We start from the raw sequence: 21,094 nt of genomic DNA, 5'->3' as shown, positions 1-21,094 counted from the left end.
TAGCCAGCATGGCCATTGCTGAGAATTTGGGCTGTTGAAAGCATCACAAGATCATCCAGTTGGGAAAGGCTGCTCAAAGCCAAACACATTTTCATGGCCATTCACTCCTTTTGCCTGAACCCATTTTACTGGAATTTCCAAGAGAATGCTTTATTTTAAGTTTTAATGAGACCCAAACCTACTATCAGTGATATTTTGCTATTTCCTCCCCTGCTGATCTTCTTTCAATACTTCTGTTTGTTTAGCTTTTTAAGCATTAGGTCTCATTGATTATTATCTGACTTGTGCATAAGAACACCATTTATTAACAATGTGTTTTATTCTACAACTGCCTGCATGGATCAGGAGCATGCCACTGAAGGGTGATTAGAAATGGCAAGCCTTAAAGATGGCACCCCTGGCCTTAGATTCATCAGGGAAATCAAGCCAAAAGCAAACCAGGAAGAGAAAAGAAAAGTACTTCAGCAAACAGGCTATCAAGCCACCCACCTTGTCACAATGAAAGACTGGAAATTCCTCAAAACAAGTTCTAATCCCTGAGTGACAGAGGATCCCAGGTTCCTTTCCCCTGACTACAAGATTAAGTCTGTTACACTCGGGCACCTCTTAACCTGGAACTACCTGTAGTTCAAGCAAGCTGTTTATGTATTGGAGCAGAGGTTGGTGATACTTTCAAGCCCCAGGCACCATCGTGTAGGGTAACATGATAGCTCTGGTCTCCCCATATCTTAAAAATGGCTGAAATCTCACAAGTTTGCCCATATTTGCGTGATTTAAATCATTGGCTCTGAGACCTTGTGTGAGAATGCCATCATCCCCTAAGAATTGACAATCTCAGATGATTTCACCTTTTCAATTATTTTGGGGGAGAAGCTGTGGGGAAGTTTAGGGTACAACGTGCAATCTGGCACCAAGCATGCTGTCATACTTCAATCAAAATTAAGGCTTCAGACATATAAATATTTACTCATCTTTGCAAGTTAGGAAATCACCAGGTTTGGGGGCTGGGGGAAGCTGCTTAATCTAGTCTTTTATGTTTTCTTTAGTGGCAGGGAATCAAAGCTAAACCTACTTCTTAATTGTGGCATTAATCACAATGACAGCAAAGTATAACGACTGCCACATCAAAAGAGGGCATTTGCTTTTGAACTTTCCCCTTCACAAGATTACTTTCCAACCCACAGTGGAATGAAAGTGGGCCTGAATGAAAATCACTTTATCTGCCCAGGAAATGTTTGGCTCAAATTCAAAGGCAAATAATATCCAGTTTCATTCAGTTTGTAAGCCACCTTAGCAATCCTTTAGGGAGCAATAGAAGATTTTTAAGTACAGAGGATAAACAATTATGATATGGATTTGGGAGCTGTCAGTTGATCTTAAAGCTCTAAGACTTTTCCATCTAGTTGATCAATCAATTAAAAAAGAGCCCCCAATAAATGCAAATGCACATTTTTCAAATCACCTTGGAAAACATCGGTCGCTTGATTTAAAAAGAACCATTCCCTGCTTTTTATGAAATGCTCATGAAATGCTTCTCCTAAAACTTTAGTGCACCAGATGTAATAGCATTTACTTTTCTGCTAGCTGTTAGGTAGATTTGGTGCTTTGCAAAGGTATCCATTTACAAGCAAACAGGTTGTAATCCCAGACAATTCATCAATCTCAGATCAGAGGAAAATGTTCGTGTGTGTGTATGTGTGGGTGTGTGTGTGTGTGTAAAGGAAATCTAAGGCAAAAAAACATAAGGAATTCAGAGAGCATAAACCCAACATCACACAAAACCCTGGCTTAGCCAGATTCCTAGAATGGGGAGGAGATAATAGATCCATTAGCATCAGGATAAAGCAGGACATCATCACTGCACTAAAAGAACATTACGGCTTGGTATCAGCAGATTGGGAGAAGCCCAGGGCCTGCCAGTTTAGGGAAAAAGAGAAGAAAAGCTGTGGGGTGGGGGGAAGAGTCGGGGAGAATCCTAAAGTAGCTCAGTAGGGGCTGAATGTGCTCAGCGGCCATGGACAACATGCTTGAGGGGCCAGGAATGGGAGATCAGGAAAGGGTGGTATGGAATACTGTGGAGGAGTATATGGGTGGCTGAAAGTCTGAATATGATCATCCACGTGGCTGCATTTTATTTCTGATTCCATTTCATTTTTCTTTTCCAATCCCGCAGCTCTTGCTCTCTATACCCATCCCTACCATTTACCCCAGCAAATGTTTGTGTCAGTATGCTGACCGAAGGAAGGAGGATAATATTTCAGCTTCAATTAATGGCTGTTTCTCTGAGGACAGAGATGCTCTTTTAATCCTTCGTGCTCTGCCCAGTAACCCGTTCCTGCCCACCCCTAGCTCTCATTTCCCACTTCTTTCTCTGCCCGCACGCTTCAGCTTTGCTTGTGTTCAATAGGGTGGTTATTTAGTGTCATTTCTCATACTGTCAGAGCAAGCTCCCTCCAGCATGACTGATCAATGGTATTGATCCACCATAAAATTGGCACCGACACCAAGTGCTTTGAGAAGAACGTTGCACTTCTCAACTGGGGCGTGGGGTGTTTATTTGGTTAGCACAGCTCCTGGCTTTTTCCAGCTCAGAAGAAGTTCTTTTGCTTCTAAATTTGTATTTGATTAAATAGTGCTGGATCAGTTCTGCCACTGACATCAGTTCAGTTGGTGATGACCTCTGGTCAAATGTCAGCAGTTGGGTTAATACATTAAGCTAAGTCATGACTTGTTTTAACCATAGTGTATTGAGCAAACCATAGTGGCCACTTCCCACATCATGCTGAGCCATAAACCATGGTTTATGATCCACAGTGGCTGGGAACATGCTAAGCCAAAGGAACAACATGATGGTGTAACATGAGGTGTGAACCTAGCCAATAAATGAAGAATCTCTGTGCAGAGAAGACATGATCATGATCAATAGTTTCTTCCCATCTAAATAAAGAACAGCACATAGCTCTGTCTACATGATCTGAGACCTTGTGAGGACCAGCATCCCTGCCACCAAGAAAGGGCCTGTGCTTAAAGGAAGGGCAAGCCCAACAGATATGGGTATTTAAGAAGCTGGATTTTACTGATTCTAGGCAGCACTACTGATTCTGAGACCAGCACTACTGGCCACAACGTATTTCCCAGGTCTCAAGCAGAGCCTTTCTCAGCCTTACCTGGAGATGCAATGCATTGAACCTGGATATATATGTGTGTGTATGTGTATCTATCTATAAATCTATCTTTGCATGCAAAACATGTACTCTTCCACCAAGCTATGGCCCTATGCATTCAGTGAACACAGATCTGAATATGACTAATTAAGGGTATTAATTTACCTATGCTACAGGAAGAACTGGGTTGTGGATGACAGCAAAGACTGCATCATCCACTGGAGCTAGCATAGTGTAGTGATTAAGGTATTGGACTGGGACCAAGAAGATCCCCACTGAGTCATAAAGTGCGCCAGGTGACTTTGGGCCAGTTGCTATCTTCCAGTACAAGCCATCTCACTGTGTTATTTCGGGGGGTGAAGAAAAAGGAATATCCCCATGTATTTCTTCTTGATTCTCAGAAAAGATGAAACACCAATGCAATAATGCTGAAGCTGATATAATCTGGATTATATGATATTTTAATTTTTTATTGCTTTCCTGCGGCTTGGGAAAGAGAGATCAGGCTGTCAGAAAGAAACAGAAGCAGTATTGGGGGGAAGATGAATCCCCACCCCCCTGCACCCATGTTTACCTCTAGCACAACTCATAGCTTGTTTTAGTCCTGCTCACCATATTGCCTAACTGATAACCCTTAATGGAATGAAGTCCTCAGTTGAAAGGAAAAAGGGTTGTCTACTTCAGTGTGGGTTTTCATGAAATCTGGAATCCTTGGAGAATGAAGTGTGAAGGGGACTTAAGAAATGCTTTAATCTGGCAGTGACTACATAGAATGATGACAGAAGGCAAGTTTGATTCTTCTGTTTGATCAGCTTTCTGTACATCACAGTACGTGATTAAACAGCTAGGAATATTGCACACATTTACATAGCAAAATTCAAAGAACATGAGTTTTCTTTCTTTCTTTCTTTCTTTCTTTCTTTCTTTCTTTCTTTCTTTCTTTCATATATATATATATATATATATATATATATATATATATACACATCACATCACATCACATCACACAAGTCTTGGAAATTAGAGAATGTACTTCTAAACATCTCTCATCTATTTCAATGTCTGTGTGCAGATGTTAGGCAAATACTTCTAGCATGAGCAATGTACTGAGCAGAATTATTTGATAGCAGCCGAACTGATTTCTCATTATTAGATCACACCCGAATGTTTTGTATCACTGGCTGATTGCATATTTCTTTTACTATGTTCAATAGGAGGAAAGCACTAGGGTGCTTGGGGTGGGGAGGAGAGGAGATGTACGTGCTTCTGCTATATTAATTCTACCTTGGTCCTAGTCTCTGCACAAGAAGTAGCTTAATAGGTTTTCTTCCTTTCATAACAAGCAATTTCTGTGTAAAAAATAACTAATAATGGGTCCATTTTGATTTCTGGGAGATAAAGCAAAAGCAAGACACTTCATTGCATTCATAAGAGCTCAGACTGCTCACTGTGCTAAAGCTTTTCTATTATTGTCTCCCCTTCTCTGCATATTTGTATCCCTCAAGCGTGATTCACGCATGCAGATTTAACATTTTGTGATAGCAGCATGTGTGAATGAGACATTATGGATCTTACATCACTGTGAGGGTATGCTGTGGCTCATTCCCACAGGTGGGTCCTCCATCCCTGGCACTTTTGAACTAGAGCTGTGGCCAAGTTTGTCTCTGCTTGAAGGTAACATTCGGCTGTCTGAATAGAAGACGAGAAGGCCGTTAGATCTTGCTTCATTATTGGCAAGGGATAGGAGCCATCATCACCTCTGATGGCCACAGCTTGTTTAGGAGACTTGAGATATTTTATGTAGTTCGCGTAGTTCTCAGAGAAGGAAATGTGTGCCTAGAAGACATCGAAGGAAATGCCTGGATAGCTCTCGCTGCTGCTTAACTCTAGCAAATGATAGGGTTGGCCTTGCTGTGGTTAATTCCTCCCCTGAACCTCCACTGTTTTCAGTTACCCACCATGCTCCTGATGTCACTTGGAGACATTCTGAAAAGGGAAGAACTACATATCCAAAGAAACATTTCAATGGTGTACTGCCAAGAGTAAAGACCCACTAACTTGGAAATCACCCACCACTTTGCTAACAACTTAGATCTGAAGTCCTTTTGTCCCCATGCCCAAAATAAGGTGGATGTGGAAAGGCAAGTAGAGCTAGGTTGAAAGTCCACTGTCCAGAAAGAGACAGATGGAAACTGGATCTCCTGCCCTGGAGAGGCACTTCTAGCCCTTTACATAGAGCAGGCAGGAGAAAAGGCCACGAGAATTAAGAATTCAAACAGTGATTGCAGTATCAATACACCTCATATTCAATACACAGCAGTTGTGAAATTCTTTCATAATGGGTTTGTAGCTTTTCTACAATAGATATTACTTAGGGGTTTTGTGTGCGTGTTTTAATTGGTTCCAGCCCGCCAGACATGAGCAATGGTTCTGTGCTGCTTCCAGTCATTTCCTAGCCTGCTGTCTGGAAGAAATTTCTGTGTCTTCACTATATTTGGGAAGAAGATGATGTTAAAATAAAATCTAGGAATAAGCTTCAAGAGAAAGGGTTCTGCTTTTCATTAGAAACTCTTCCTGCTCTCTCAGATCACATAGTTGCCAGGGAAGGCAGGTGATGGGTTACATCAAAGGTGTGCATTGACACCTTCATTGCTTTTTGTCATTCTCAGGCAGTACAACTCCAGGTAATCAATTAGTGTCTGCCCTTAATTGACTGCTTAATTACATGTTACTAAACAAGCTGTTGGATTTGAATTTCATCACCTGTAGCTCAGATGCTGGCAAGGATCTGTCAAGGAAAAAAAGCTTTCAAAATGTAGAAAAGATCAGTTCCATTCCAGGAGGGGTGTAGGCATATTTCTGTTCCAGGCAGGCACATAAAAACATGGCAGCCCACCGAAATGAGTACAAGTAATTAGATTTCACAATAATATAAATCCTGCACATAGTCTTCAGGTTGGAGAGAAAATAACAGGAAGGGGATCCCTATTGGTCAGTGTTGTTTCTGGTTTTGGGGGAGGGCTTGAGAAAAGTTCCTCCTTTTCCACTTCAAAATGCTACTTTGAATTCAATTGTTCCTCATGCCATGATTAATTTGCTATCAACCGGGGGCAGGGGGGAGAGGAGTCTTACACATGTAAGAAAGGATATTCCAACTTCTCATTCCTGTTCATGCTTGAATATTAGAGAAGCACAGGAAGAAGCAGCAGGGAGGGGGATCAGTACAAGGCTGCAGAGAGCAGGTGTTGCCCACCTGGTTGAGGCATAGGCTTTGATAGGAATTCAGCAATGCCTACAATGATGCCAGTTATGTTGTAGGTAGGTAGGTCAGAAGGAAGGAAGGACCAGCCAAGGGAAAGCCCAAAAAGTGAAAAGATGATTAGCAAATAAAGTTATGCCTTTTAGGGCTGGAGGCATCCAACTTTGCTTTGAAATGTCTCAACTTGACACAAGCAAATGCATTGTTCATACTTGTGATGTTCTTGGCACAAGCAATATAGTAAAGTCATAAGAGGGTTCCATTTATACATGCCACACACAGAGAAGACCATTCCAAGTATTTTGGAGTGTAGTGTCTAAAATGTTGGAGGAGTAACAGACAAATCCAGGCTCAAGTCCACCTTCAGCTACAGAAGTTTGCAGGGTGACTTTGGGCTAATCACGCACGCTCTCAGCCCATTCTCACAGGTTGGTTGTTGTAGGGTGGAGTTGGAAGAGGGAAAGGTACATATTCCATTTTCAACTTCTGAAGGAAAGATAAATCTGATAGAATAAGAGTTCACTTTTTGTTCGTGTCCGTGCCAAGGCAGTGTGAGAACTGATTCACAGTTCCCATCAATAACAGGTGGCAAAGAAGGACACCCTGGGCAATGTCAGAAGGGTGATTCCTTGATGGGCAGATGGTTCAACTTCTACATTTCTTTGAAGGCAGAAGCAGATTCCCACTCCACATAGAAAGATTGCATAAGAAATGAATAACAAACTGGAAACAAATGTATTTGTATTAGCCCCTGAACCCAACAATGTGCTCTTTTGGTTTTGTCTTGCATGAAGTAACAACGGATCGCATTCCACCAATCATTCGGCGGGGGCCCATGAATCAAACACTCGCCATAGACTCTACAGCGCTGCTCCAGTGTCATGTAACTGGGAATCCACTCCCCAGCATCCAGTGGCTGAAAGACGGACAGCGGATCATGGGCAGTGATCCAAGAATGAGCCTCTTAGACAATGGAACGCTACAGATTACAAATCTGCAGGTACAATACCCTTCCATCTTAGGTAAAATGGGCAACGTTCTTCCTTCTCCCTTGCAGCAGATCTCCCAGAACTTTCTTTCCTTTTCCCACAATTCCCCAGCCATGCATGTAAAATGGCTGATGGAAAGACCTTGCTGCACTTGTTACATTTTCTTTCTTATCATAGGGGTGTTTGACTTGAGATTCAGCTTTGCACAGGGGTAACAAATAAGGAAAGGGAAAATGTCCAGGTCACCTCTTCCAGATACTTTTAACTGGGCTTTGGATAGGTAGGGATCTTCTGATGAATGCATAGGGGAACAGCTCATTTATTTCCTTGCAGTGAGATAAAAGTCGGTGGGGTGAAATCTGTCCCTTTCAGTTACATACAGGGACAGTCTACAAATACTGTATAGTTGCTTGTCTTTCTTTTGAAGAGCATAGCTACAAGCACCCTTTTATTTTATTTTATTTTCTCCTTCTGATATTTTGCATGTGTAAAAGTAGAGCAAATGGCATTATAACTTTACATGGTTATGAGGGCAAAAAGAAACTGTGTAAGAAAAGTTCTTAGATGCTGCAACATTTCCTTGAAAACTAAGATTCAATGTCTGTAACTTGAACTTCTTCATTCCCCCCGGTGGTCCACCAACTCCTTCCGGCCCTCATTTCAAATCTTCCTTCAGACCAATCCTTTCCCAATTCTTCAACCAAATGCTTCCTCCAGAGCATTTCTGCTCTCTACTTCTGACTCCCCTTTCCCACAGTACCTGCTCTGTCCTGCATCAACAACATATTTTATTAAGGCTGTTGGCCAAATGCAACAAAACCCACAACAAAATCAGATTTTAGATAAATAAGATTAGCTTGATATAATTAGTAGAGTTACAAGAGAACAACTGGACTCTTAATAAATAATGAAAAAAAACTTTGCAACTGTTATGTTTGAACTCACATCTACAAGGCGATAGGTAACACAAAATAAAGAATTTCTTCCTGGGAACCTTAGAAGTAGTGGATTTATAAGTTCCTTCCACATATCCCAATAGACAGTGCAATACAGAAGAACGTGTGTCATGATTTCCAAGGCACCAGAGTCATGGGTCAAATACTGTTGGATGATTACCTGCCCTGACCTGGGTTTTTTTGCTCCTGCTTCTTCTGGCTCCCTTTGTCTCTTGCTTTGCCTCCGCTTCTCCTGTACCTGCTTCACTCTTTAAGAAGTTGATCTCACCAGCAGTGGACTAAATATCTGTCAGGATTCATTCGTTGTGCTGTTATAATTTGCTTTACCATGGTTTGCAGAATAAACCAGGATTGACTGGAAAAGCCAGTAAGCCAAATGCCCATTCTGGTTCACACGACATGCTAAGCCAAATTCAAACCAATGAATTACAGCTTAGGTAGTATGTAACCCAACTGTCTTGTGGATGATTTTGGTAGATTTGATTCATCCCATTATCTTCCCAGTGAACCATTTGACATAACAATTTTGATGCCATCAAATCAACATGAGATGCTATTCCCCTTCCCTCCCCCAATTCTAGTATTTTTGAATTAATTTTGTGAACGCTCTGATCTTCCTTCCAGCTCATGACTTGTTATATCTGGGCAAATTCAATCCCTCTAGTGAACAAGCAGCCAGCTAGTAATTGAATGCCACAACCTAGCTAGGAATGAAATTGCTTGCTTTCATAATTGTGCTAAATAGCTTAGTAATGAAATTACTCAATAAAAGAGAGACTGTAATTGCATGGTTCAGAAGTTGAAAAGGAATTCTTAAATACTCCTGAAAGCCAACATAGAGAATGGACCCAATAAGCTACTGTGTACTTATTGAGAAATTAATGTTGTTAACAGGCAATAAGCAATTTCTTTGTTTTACTGGCTAAAAACAGCTGAATGCAATTTTCTTATCCTTAACAAAGTGAATATCAATAAACAAAGAGCAAAGCCTGCCAAATCAGTCCCTTTGCAACACAGCTGAATCTGAAAATCACTTTGTAGCAAATTCCATTATGAGCAAACTTATAACGCAACTTTCTGCCAAGCACTCAATTGTAATTAACTCTTTTTAACCAAGGTTCTCCAGCCAGAGTTATTTACTGTCCAGTCGCTTTAATCTTTTCAGGAAACCGTAATTGTCTCAGTGCAATGATAGTTAAAATCAAACCTATTGTATTATTGTTTGTGGTTAATGTTCAAAGCTGAGTTTCTAAACTAGGTATATCCTAGTTCAGAGAGGGATAATGTTTTGCTTGTAGGAGTGATTTTTGGGGATGTGGCTTTTAAAAAAAAATGAAATACATTCTTTGAGACAGTCCTAGAAGCTTAATATGCCTATTAAGAAAAGAAAAATCACATTGCATAAAACGATGCTTTTGCTGCTGAATTTCAGTAGCATGTTCCTAAGGAGCTCTGGAAGCTTCAACAAGGGCCTGCTGTAGCTATGGGCCATGGCTTGCTCACCCCTATCCTAGGTATTAACTGGGTTTCTAGTTTATGATGCAGTTTATAAACCCATGTTTTACGGCTTTCTATGATGAGTGAAGCAAGCTATTTTTTTTCCCAACTATATTTTAATGCAATCTATGAATCTAGCTGCTGTGACATTTTAGGTCCAATCAGCAGAAAATCAGGAGAGCCACAATGTAATAATGGATGTTTGAGCTTGACTCTACCCAGTATAGCAGGGATGACAGTTTGGATTCTAGATTTAATAGTTTTGCAAAGAGGGAGTCAGTCTGGTTTTTGTTCACTTTTGATCCCAAAGTCTCATTAGGCACGTTTCATTGTGGGTCTAATGCTCTTTGGTTGAGACTCAACTTTGGTTGCCCTGCTGAATAAAATATTGGCTAAAATAAGCCTCCTTTGATAATTCTTTCACCTAGTGGTCCTAACGGATAAGTTTACTCCTTGGAAGAAAAACATAATCTCAGAGCTGAATTATTGTGACCTGCAGTATTAATACAAATGCTGATGAAGTCAGGACCTTGGAGCGCCATTCTGGAAATTAAACAATGAAACCTGGACCTGGACTTGGACCTGCAGAAAGATAGGAGCAAAGCACTTTATTACTGTTAATGGCAACCACTGTGGTGGACCTTTCTCCTAATTAGTCTTCATTATATTTTTTCTGTCCTGCGCAGAAGAGCATGTTCATAAACCAGACTCAACAGCCTGATCTATATATACCTTCACCACATGGTGCCCTTCAGAGAGCCAGGAGTGTTAGTTGCTAAATCTTGTAGATACAGTCCCAATACATGTGAAAAGCTGTGAAGCAGCCATAGCTCTCAAGAGACTTCCGTAGAAGTGGATTCTAGCTGAAAAGTACCTTAACAGTTGCCAAAGCAAATGTTTGTGTCTTGCTTGTTTACTTCTTTTCAGAATTTGACTATTTCCCCAGTGATGCATCATATACATTTTGATGCATTACAATCGCATGGGGTTAACAGTTTCAATTTCCCATTGATTCAGGGAGTCTAAAGTCTCTCAGCACTTTCACATAATCTTCCCCAGTATAAGTTAATTTATGAATATTTACAGTATAGCAGAGGAAGGGTGGGTGTGGGTGTGCGTGTGTGTTTTTTAGATGCGAAGATGCCAAGAGATGCTCATTCCATTGGGAGACTGGGGGCTGTAAACCACCCTGCTGTTATAAATGCATTGCAATGGATGTAATGCATCAACATAATTTGATAGCCTAGAACAGACTGATAGTTGGGCAAAAAGTCATTCTGTGCATAAAGGCAAACATGGGGACTACAAAGCATTTGCTTTCATGCTGTTCAGATGGCCCTCTAGAGCCAGATCCTACATATGAAAAAGATATATCCAGGATGCTCATTCTGTTAGGAAAACTAACAAAAACTCTTGTTGCATTTTGAAGACTAACACACTTATTATGTCATGAGGACTTGTCAGTTTCACCCACCTTATATCATTGGCTCCAGCCAGCCGATAAACATATATACCGTACTACACCAGTTAGTTCTTAAGGCTCAAGCCATTGCTCATGTGTTCCACACCATTCTTCTATAACTAGCAGTAGCTTTCCAAAGCTAAAGACTGAGGCAATTTTCCATCAGTTGCAGATTCTGCCAGAAGTCCAGTCACTGGCTCTTTCTTCCCACTTTAGCATTGGTTCCACCCATCATCCAAATGCTGCCATCTAGAGATGCTCACAGAAATGCAGCTCTCAGCAATGAGAACAACAAAGATTCCCATTCCCCTTTAGCCAATGATTCCAGAAACTGAACCTGCAACCTTCTGCTTGCAGAGCAAGTATTCTGCCACTGAGCTGTGACTCTGAGCATCTGATTTTCCTGTTGCATAATATGAATCTTGGATTCAGGCATATGCAGTGCAAAAGCCCAAAGCCACAGACAAGGGACACATCCCTCCTACACTAGCAGATCCTAGGTAAAATTTCCAGAGTTCATAGCATTACACATTGCATTTCCCCATAACAATTCCAAACTGGGGGAGTCCAATCTGCTCTTTCCTTGCACTGGAGTCAAATCTGGTGACAGGGTAATGTGAAAGCTATTCATGAGTTACTTATCAAAACACAGACCAAATGCTAAACATTTGCTTAAAAATTAATGCCAGCAGTCAGCAGGGAGTGAAATATTTTACGTTAGTTTTGTGCTTTCATTGTGTCAGAGTCAGGAGGTTAATGCATCTACTGGGTCCCAGTGCACCTAATAGCATTGTTTGATAGCAGTTGTGGCTCTTTGCCCAGGAAAAAATTAGAACTGTCAGGTAGGTCAGAAGACTAACATGAATTAATGGTCCCCCAGGATGAGTTGTCTTCATCAGGCCATTCTGATACATGGGGGAAAGTGGGTCAGTGGTCCTCAAGTAAGGACATTAAAGCAATCCCTTCCTTTCATTTCCATGATCATCATCCCACCTAGCAACAAGTTGCTCACAAACTCTAGCTCTTGACTTTTGCTCATTGTAGGGTTGGGAGGGACTGTAGCTTAGTGCTAAAACACATGCTTTACACACGGAAGATCCCAGCTTCTGACCTTGAAACTCTAGTCATGAAGGTCAAGTATAAGCAAGAGGTATGGAGAATTGCTGCCAATCAGAGTGGGCAACTAGGGGCTAGCTGGAGAAGGAGTTTCACTTAGGTTCAGGCAGACTCCTCTGTTGTGTTTGTGTTTATCAGTTTTGGCAACTGCAGTCTTAACATTGTCAGAAAGTACCAGGTTGATGAAGGCTGTCTCAGTATCAACAAGGGCTCATGTAGAGGTCCAATATCTGTAGGAATGACTTGGTTGTGCAAGGTCTCTACCCTTCTGATTTGATGCATTAGGCAGAGTTTTTCTTTTTCCCAAGCTTTTGTAAAAGTTAGTCTTCTTTCTTTTCTTTCCATCTGTCACTGTATATTTCATTTGTGGGTTTCATTAACTGTTCCACTTTAATTTAATTCTGACTTAAATTTTTAATTTAATGTTGAACCATTGCTGTTGTTGTCATTATTATACGTTAGCTCCTCCAGCTGTATTCATACTTGAAGGATCTCACATTTTAAATATAAATAAAGTAGTCTGTCAAGAGAGCTAAGAATTACTGCATCGCAGAAGGGAGAGGGAGGGGAAAATATGAAAGATAACTGTCAGGTAATGAATATAAGTACCCCCATGTTGCATATTGATAGAATGAGGCCAAAATAATAGTTGTTCCAAATTATCTGGAATGTTTGCAGTTCCCTGGAGGGGGATCAAAATCTGCTAAATGGCAGGTGCAGCATCACGATTGAAAAACCTGCACCTTTATATGTACAAAAGGGGTGGGACTTCAGTCATGGCAACACACCTGCCATCTTGCAGATTTTGGTGCACGGACACGCCTGCCTTTCAGATTATCTGCACATGTGAATGTTAAAATCCCAGTGTGGGCAAATAAGTGTGGGAAACAGTGGGTCCTGATCCTCATCCTCTGTGAAAGTATAGAGCGAGAGTCCTTTAGGAGCCATTGGCCCCTCTGCCAGTCTATTCTTAGGACACCTGAACCCATTTTATTTAAATGTGTGCTTTGCAACAGCGTTTCAGAGAGCAAAGACATAGCGCAGAAGGGGTCATGGAGATGTACCAGGACATCAAGGCTTCTCTCATGCCAGCCAGCTTCCAGCAAACCCATACTTTCCTCAAGGAAGAAATAGAAAGAAATATGAAGTATCTCCTGTGGATGACCGGTGATAGTATACATCTATATACTATAGAATACATGCTCCCTGAAAGCGAGAAGACTCTAAATTCTGACAGTTGCAGTGAGCAGAAAGGAATAACAGCTTCTCTCCTTGGCATGTTTCAGATCTCAGACTCTGGGCTGTATGTTTGCATTGCTACAAGCTCAACCGGTGAAACCAGGTGGAGTGGCTTTCTGGCAGTGCAAGGTCAGTCATCTGGAGGAAACTTTGAGTGGAGAGGGATGGGCATGTGGTTTACTTGGCACCTCCTATTTGCTATGCTTGTGCTGAGATGTAGGGGTATGGAAGGGGGGTGGCTTCAGAAGCATTGAAAAATAGACCAACATCTTAAATCAAATTGGGACTAATGTATTTCTTCTGGAAGGTACACTTGTGCCCAGTGTGCCACAAAGAAGTATCTTCAGAAGACAGCATTTGGTTCTTCAGGCCATCACTGAGAAAGAATGAAATAGTCCCTAAGCGGTTGTCCCAATTATGATGAGCCTTTTTCTAGCCACTTCCAATTTTTTAAAGTTCTGCATTAAATGCTGATCTAGTTTGACTTTACCAAATCTGTCAAGCAGGCCAGGCTTGCAGAACATCTTTCCCCTTGGCCTGTCACAGGGAAAGATCCTGCCCACAATTAGGAGAGCAAAGTGAACCCCAATGACTGATTCTGGGGTTTTTCACAACTAGCACATTTAAAAATGGGCAGCAATTCTCCATCCTTGGGAAAAATCTGAAGCTTGCCAGACTTGAAGGTTTGGCTCTTTGTCTCCCCAAACCACTCTTGCAAAAAAATTGCCTGATTTCCTGGAGGAAAAAAAAAACATACAAGTTTATGGCTGTTGTCACATCTCATAGCAGTAAATTCCATTAAGGTATGTATGCATCCTGGGGACATATCCTTTTTTTCATCAGCCTGGCTAGCAGAAGCCCTGATGTTGCAGGAGATGGACCAAGAATGTTCATACTTCATTGAATAGACAGTTATACCTTAATCATATTAAGGTGTTCCAGATCATGCATTTTTGCTTTGCAAATGTAACATTCATTGGGGGGGCCACAGGGTACACAACACTAAATTCAGCCGATCTCTGATATAATGACCTTCTATAGCTGATTTGATCAGTGCTCCTTGAAGGCCTTCCTGCTAGTGTTCTCTTCATCTGCCACATTTGTTTTCCAGAGAATGGAGCAGATCTCCAGATGCAGTTTCCAGAGCCAAGCCTGCTTCCAGGTCCACCTTCTGCTCCTCTGGTCACTGATGTCACTAAGAACAGTGTTGCTTTGATCTGGAAGCCAAACCCTGGGAATGGGGGTGCCACTATCAGTTCATACATTATTGAAGCATTCAGGTAATTCACAAGTTTCTTGAAAGTTGTTTCTCCAAATATTGCTGGGCACGAAACAGACAATTGGGCAATTTCAGAAAGAAAAAGAGTTAATCCATTACTTCAAGGCTGGGCAATCTATAGCCCTTGGCCTAGTTACATGTCATATGTGGTATGATTTCACAAATTCTCTGCTAATAATTGGTTCAGAACCTCCAGCAAGAACAATTTGTTCCTCCCTAGCAGCTCACTGGATGAGAAGTGGGAAGTAAGGAGGGAGGGGGGGGGGGAAAGGGGAGAGAGGAAAAGGGGAGATGGAAAAAAAAAACATTTTTAGCTTTGCTCTGCTGGTTTCGGCCATGGCATGTTGTAATGTGATCTTGGGCAATAAAAGGGTTCTCCATCCCCAGCTTAGCTCATGGATCAAGCAATCTTATGCATCCTGTTGGGCTGGCTGCCACTTGACAGAGGTGATGAAACAGAGTTGGGATTTTGTTTTGCTCCAGTCAGCAAAAGAACATGAGATTGAGCTGCAAAGATGGGGCCATGGGGAGAAGTGACTGCTTTTCTTATTCTTTATCATGCTATTGCCCTCTGCCAGAATTAGAATTCTCATTGCAAAAGTCTTGAACCTTGCTGAACTATAAATTTAATTTAGGCTTTTCTTAGCTACACTCACTCTACCCAGTATTCTGTCAAAATATTCAACATGTAATATTCAGGCCCCTGAATGTTACTCACCCCTGTTTTAGTGGGTGGAGTTTACCATACCATCAAGAAGCACAAACCAAAACAGGGTATCCCTGTTCTATTATCCAAGGATGGCAATTACATTTCACTTGATAAGGAAGAATTCGTGGTATAAAGATCTGCGCTGTTTTCTTTCTTTCTTTCTTTCTTTCTTTCTTTCTTTCTTTCTTTCTTTCTTTCTTTCTTTCTTTCTTTCTCTCTCTCTCTCTCTCTCTCTCTCTCTCTCTCTCTCTCTTTCTTTCTTTCTTTCTTTCTTTCTTTCTTTCTTTCTTTCTTTCTTTCTTTCTTTCTTTCTTCTTTCTTTCCCTGATATGTTGATGAAGATTCTGTCATCCAGGTGGAATTATCTGGATCTTGAGCCATGGCAACTGGACTTCTTTTCTTTTGGCTAGATACCTTTCACTGCTTGTCCAAGGGGGTCCCCCCAACCAAATTTCTAGACTGAAGAAGCTGCTTGGACAAGCAGCGAAACGTATCTAACCAAAAGGAAAGAAGTCCAGTTGCCATGACTCAACCTCCAGATTCTTTTCGCGATGCATCAGCTATGTCTGAAGCTAGGTTTCCAGAGGGCAAGAGAGCAGATCCAGCAGCTGTGTAAATTTTTTGCTGTCAGTACATTCCAAGACCATCAGTTTCCTCCTCTGCTAAATCCATATTAAGCTTCTGTTTGTGATTCCTGCCCACGACACACCGCCACATGCCCTATTCAGATTCTGCCTCCCTGCAGCTGAGTTGCTAAGGGACACCTATATCAAGGAAAAGTCTTCTTTTTCATGTGGTTTGCAAACCTTACCTAACAGAGCCATCTGTTCTGGATGGGGAGTTTTGGGGGGGAAGTGCAGGTGGCTGAGGAAGTCAGTTACAGTGAGAGGTTTGGCAAACTGGGAGGTAGCCCGGCTGCATCATAAATCATTGCACAAACTGGCCATGCTTGTATGTGGGTATGCACATAGGGACATGGAAACACAGGACTAGGGAGCAGCGTGGAATCTGCTACAAAACACCTTTAACATGGACTTGAGCATCGGTGTGTGTAGTCTAGAATTCAGAGCCAATCTGAATTCTGAGCTATCCCATTTTGAGCCTTGAAAATGTCCCAGTATTACATTCTGGTTCATCTCTTTCTGGCTTCCAGCATGGGGCGTATCACTCCATTTTTCCCCCGTCTCACTTAAAGGCTACAGAAAATTGTACCTCCTAGAAGTAGAGTCAAAGGGCTCAAAATAGACTTTCTGATTGCAGGGAGAATAGGTTGGGCTAAGGGCCAAGTCCCTGTTTACATCTGCACCTGAGCCAAAGGCCTGTCAATCAGAATTCCATTGAATCCTGGACTCTGAAAACTTCAGGCAGGCAGCAATTCTGAGAGGATTTTCTGAACCTTAAAATTCAGCAGTTAACTCAAAGAGGAATCCTAAGTGTGTCGACCACTCCTTTGTGTCTACAAAAGGCTGTGCTTATAACTGCAAACTCATTTTGCAGTTGCTGAGATCTCTTAAGGCTGGCAGGGAGGCTGGTTGGCAAATTGGCCTCTTTCTAATGCCATCCAACATGGTCCCTCATCAGGGAAGAATGCCATGTTTGTCGCGAGCAGCTAAAAGCAACCTGCCCTTTCAAATCTCCCATAATGCTTTGATACTTGTTTCTTTGTTGCAGGGTGGGGAAGCTAAAATGACAGGTCCCACAGCCAGAGAAACAAGCAGCCTTCATGAGCTTTTGGAGGTTGTATGGGCTCAAGTAGTTGTCCAAGAATGCCAGAAGCTGTCCATGGTCTAGTCTTAATGCACCACTAATTTCCTGCATTTCATGAAAAGAAAAGTTGGGGGGCCAATTCTTGGTGTACATCAAGAAAGTCCTACCCCATTATCCTTAAGTTTTTAATCTGCTTTACTTATTTGGGGGGGGGCTGGTTATGGTTTTTAATTGTGTTACAGGTAGTCCTCACTTAACAACCATGATAGGGACTGGAATTTTGGTCGTTAAGGGGGCAGTTGTTAATTGATTTTATGACCATTTTTCATCACCATGTTCATTAAGCAAATTATGTGGTCATTAAGTGAATCCAGCTTCCCCAATGGACTTTTTTGCCAGAATTTGCTTTACGACCACATAATTTGTTTGACAACCACATGATTCATTTAATAACCATGGTGATTTGCTTAATGACCATCATAAAAAAGGTCGCAAATCATGTTCACGTGACTTGATGGTGTGGCGGTTTGCAATGGTCGTAAGTGCAAGTGCAGGTTGTAAAGCACTTTTTCCAAGGCCATCATAACTTCAAACTGTTACGGTCATTAAGTGAGGACTACCTGTATTTTCTTTGTTATATTGTGAACTACCCAGAGTTGTTTGGAGCCAGGTGGTACCTAAATATAATTAATAAAAATTAATTAAATGAAATTAAACTAAATTACTATTGCTAGTTGAACTCAAAGTGAGCTGCAGGACATTGTAGGTACATACAACTTGCTCTACTAGTGGACCTCTCTGCCTCTGAACTTCACTAAATCAGGCTGTTCTTCCTAGAGGCCAAGGGCACACCATGAAGCCTGTGCTGTCTCTTTCTTCCTTTTTGAACTCTGTTCTATTGCAGTCAGTCTTCAGGCAGTACGTGGCAAACAGTGGCAGATGACGTCAAGCTCGAAAAGCACACAGTCAGTGGCTTGAACCCAAACACCATTTACCTCTTCCTTGTGCGAGCTGTCAACTCCTATGGCCTCAGTGATCCTAGCCCAGTCTCAGAGCCAGTTCGTACACAAGGTGAGTTTCCCATGTGCCAACGTGTTGAACAAGGGGTTGATCTGGCATGAGCTTGGTAGATGCAACGGATTAAGCCATCATGTCATTTCTTTGGATTTGGCTTAGCGTGGGAGGAAGATCCAGCCATGAGGCTTTGAATAAGCATATGTGTTGTGTGAATCCAGGTAATTATGAGGGGATTTAGAAAATTATGGCTAAAACTAACCCTGGCTTGATGTGTGTGTGTGAAGCAAGCCAGACAATAATACCAATGGGAGCTTACCATAGGAATTTAGCCATTGACCAATTAAGGTCCCAATGTGAATTCCACTGTTATCACCATAGGCTTGATGCCACGTGTGAAATAGAGAAATAAAAGAACTACTTATTTCATGGTTGTAATAAGGAATCAGAAGCTGTGCAAATGCAGTGGGTAATTACATATATAGACCTCTTTTCTTCGTACTTTCATTCTCCAGTCCTCCAAGTAATTGTAGAGAAGCCAGCAAACCCACTCAAATGATACATGGTCTCTCCTACTTTAGTCCTCAGCACTCTTATGCCTTTCAGAATACTTTATGAGAAAACCCTCTGGGGACCATAGTTGGGAAGAGTCCATGGTTTATAATCTGCAGTTCTACATCTATAGCTCTACAACCATTCCATAGAAAACTCAGCTGGTCTAGCACAGATTGAGCCCTTCTATGAAAAGCATGTTTCTAGCCCTTGAGGTTAGTTAGTATCCAGTAAAACTTAGAAATAAACTTCATGGGCACATATATTTATAGCTTGGTGATCATTGTTCTGTTTTCTGTTTCTGATATTTTATGTTGGCCATGTTGCAAATAGCATCATCCAGTAGGGGGGTTGTGGTTTTTTTGGTAGATGTGAGTCCTACCAGACAAGGAGTTGACCACCGGCAGGTGCAACGGGAACTTGGGGATGTGGTGGTTCAGCTCCAGGATCCCATTGTCCTCACTTCCACCACCATCCAAGTGACTTGGACTGTGAGTGCTAATAAGCTCATACCCTTTCTTGAAACAACATCTTATAGCATGCAAGATGTGATGGGAGCTTAAGAGGGGACTAGGCAATTCCATGGAGGTTAAAGCACATTGAGGCTTCGAGCCATCATGGTTATATGCTTCTTCAATCTGCTAGGGAACAATACCAGGGAAGAGGTTGCTACCGCCATATCTTTCCTGTAGACTTCCCAGAAGCATCTGGTTGGCTGAATGGCCCAGATATTTTTTTTCTGATCCATCATGGTCCTTCATTTACATTCAGCTGCATTGAAATCATTGGTAGTGCTGACCAAATTCTTTCTCAGTTCAGATTACTGCCCCTGCTTTGGAACTTTTTTTAATGAAACATAGAGATGGAAAGTGAAAGGAAGAAAATACTGCCTTCTCCCAAGGCTTTGCTGCTGATAGCCACTTCTTATTGCTTTTTTGCACAATTATCCCAAGTCAGTGGAAATCAGGTTGCATTAAAACAGCCTTACCCAAACTGGAGACCTTCAAACATGTTGCATTATAACTCTCAAAATTCCCAGCCGGTATAACTGTTGTTCCTAATGGCTGTAAATTCCAAGGATTGTTGTCCAACCAATATAAAGAATACCAGCTTAAAGAAGGCTACAGTAAAGGACTTGAGGAGGCCCAAATGTTAGAGAGAAACCTTTTCTAAGCAAAAGAGATTCAGCAATAACTGTTGGTGTCAAGCTCTAAGACACAGGACAATACTTTATGGGCACAGTGGAATGGGTTGGAAGTACATCAGAACCAGTAGCGAGACACTTGGGAAGCAAAAGAAGAAATGGGAGATTAGGTAGGAAAGCAAGTGTTTTCAGGCAATAAGTGTCATACCCATACATATATCTTTATTTCATTCAGGTGGATCGCCAAGCTCAATTCATCCAAGGTTATCGGGTAATGTACCGGCCCAAGAACAGTGCTTGGCTGGTGCAGGATGTGAAGTCACCTGCTGAACGGAACACTGTCTTAGTAGACCTGCGCAAAGGCCAGGAATATGAGGTCAAGATCCGTCCATATTTTGATGAGTTCCAGGGCATGGATAGTGAGGTGCTACTGGTGCGCACCCCAGAAGAAGGTTTGTAGGGCAGGGAAGCTGCTGTCTCTAAGCTTGAGTCATCCCCACCTTCATATAGCCAAACTTCTTGATTTCAATGGTCATGTGGATATTGGAGTTTGCTCTGTATTTCAACATTACCATTTTGGTATCTTGGTATTTCTGGCTGTGTTCTGTATCATCATCAGTTGTTTGTGTCTAACCCAACACTGCAAGAACTATAGGCTTCTTTCTCTGGAGAAGTGAGTTCTGAATGCTATGTTGATTGTTAGGTAGAAGTAAGGTAGGAAAATCCCAGTGAGCCATTTCATGACCGCAGATTGCTAACATTGGTACAGTGGATTAGGAGAACTCTGAGCTGGTTTGAAAAAATAGTATCTCATACAGAATTAAAATTCTCACTATCACTTCATTTATTATTAATAATTAAACATTTGCCTCCTGATCGAAAAGTGATTGATCAAATGTTGGCCCTTTGATCTTCAGGGTAGCCTATAAGATACTAAAATGATCACTTTCCATATGCTCCTTTTTCAGGTCCCACCCAAAGTGTCCTCTTTTTAAAGGGCAAAGAAA

General features: G+C 41.6%; 1 protein-coding gene across 3 annotated transcripts in view; it reads left to right on the top strand.

Moving 5' to 3' along the window:
- Positions 1-21,094, top strand: part of ROBO3 (roundabout guidance receptor 3) — a 146,765-nt gene that overhangs the window by 104,987 nt on the left and 20,684 nt on the right. For all 3 annotated transcript variants that reach the window (XM_088139100.1, XM_088139101.1, XM_088139099.1), the window contains 6 exons: positions 7,218-7,423; positions 13,730-13,811; positions 14,794-14,962; positions 18,282-18,448; positions 19,313-19,434; positions 20,323-20,539. In XM_088139100.1, coding sequence (XP_087995226.1) covers positions 7,218-7,423; positions 13,730-13,811; positions 14,794-14,962; positions 18,282-18,448; positions 19,313-19,434; positions 20,323-20,539 — 963 coding nt within the window. The remainder of the gene's footprint in view (positions 1-7,217; positions 7,424-13,729; positions 13,812-14,793; positions 14,963-18,281; positions 18,449-19,312; positions 19,435-20,322; positions 20,540-21,094) is intronic.

Source organism: Python bivittatus, unplaced genomic scaffold (genome assembly GCF_059951505.1).
Source record: "Python bivittatus isolate LINGU-HERP-01145 unplaced genomic scaffold, Pbiv_v1 ctg000320_np1212, whole genome shotgun sequence".
In the NCBI taxonomy this organism is placed as follows: domain Eukaryota; kingdom Metazoa; phylum Chordata; class Lepidosauria; order Squamata; family Pythonidae; genus Python; species Python bivittatus.
This window is presented reverse-complemented; position numbering and strand designations above follow the sequence as displayed.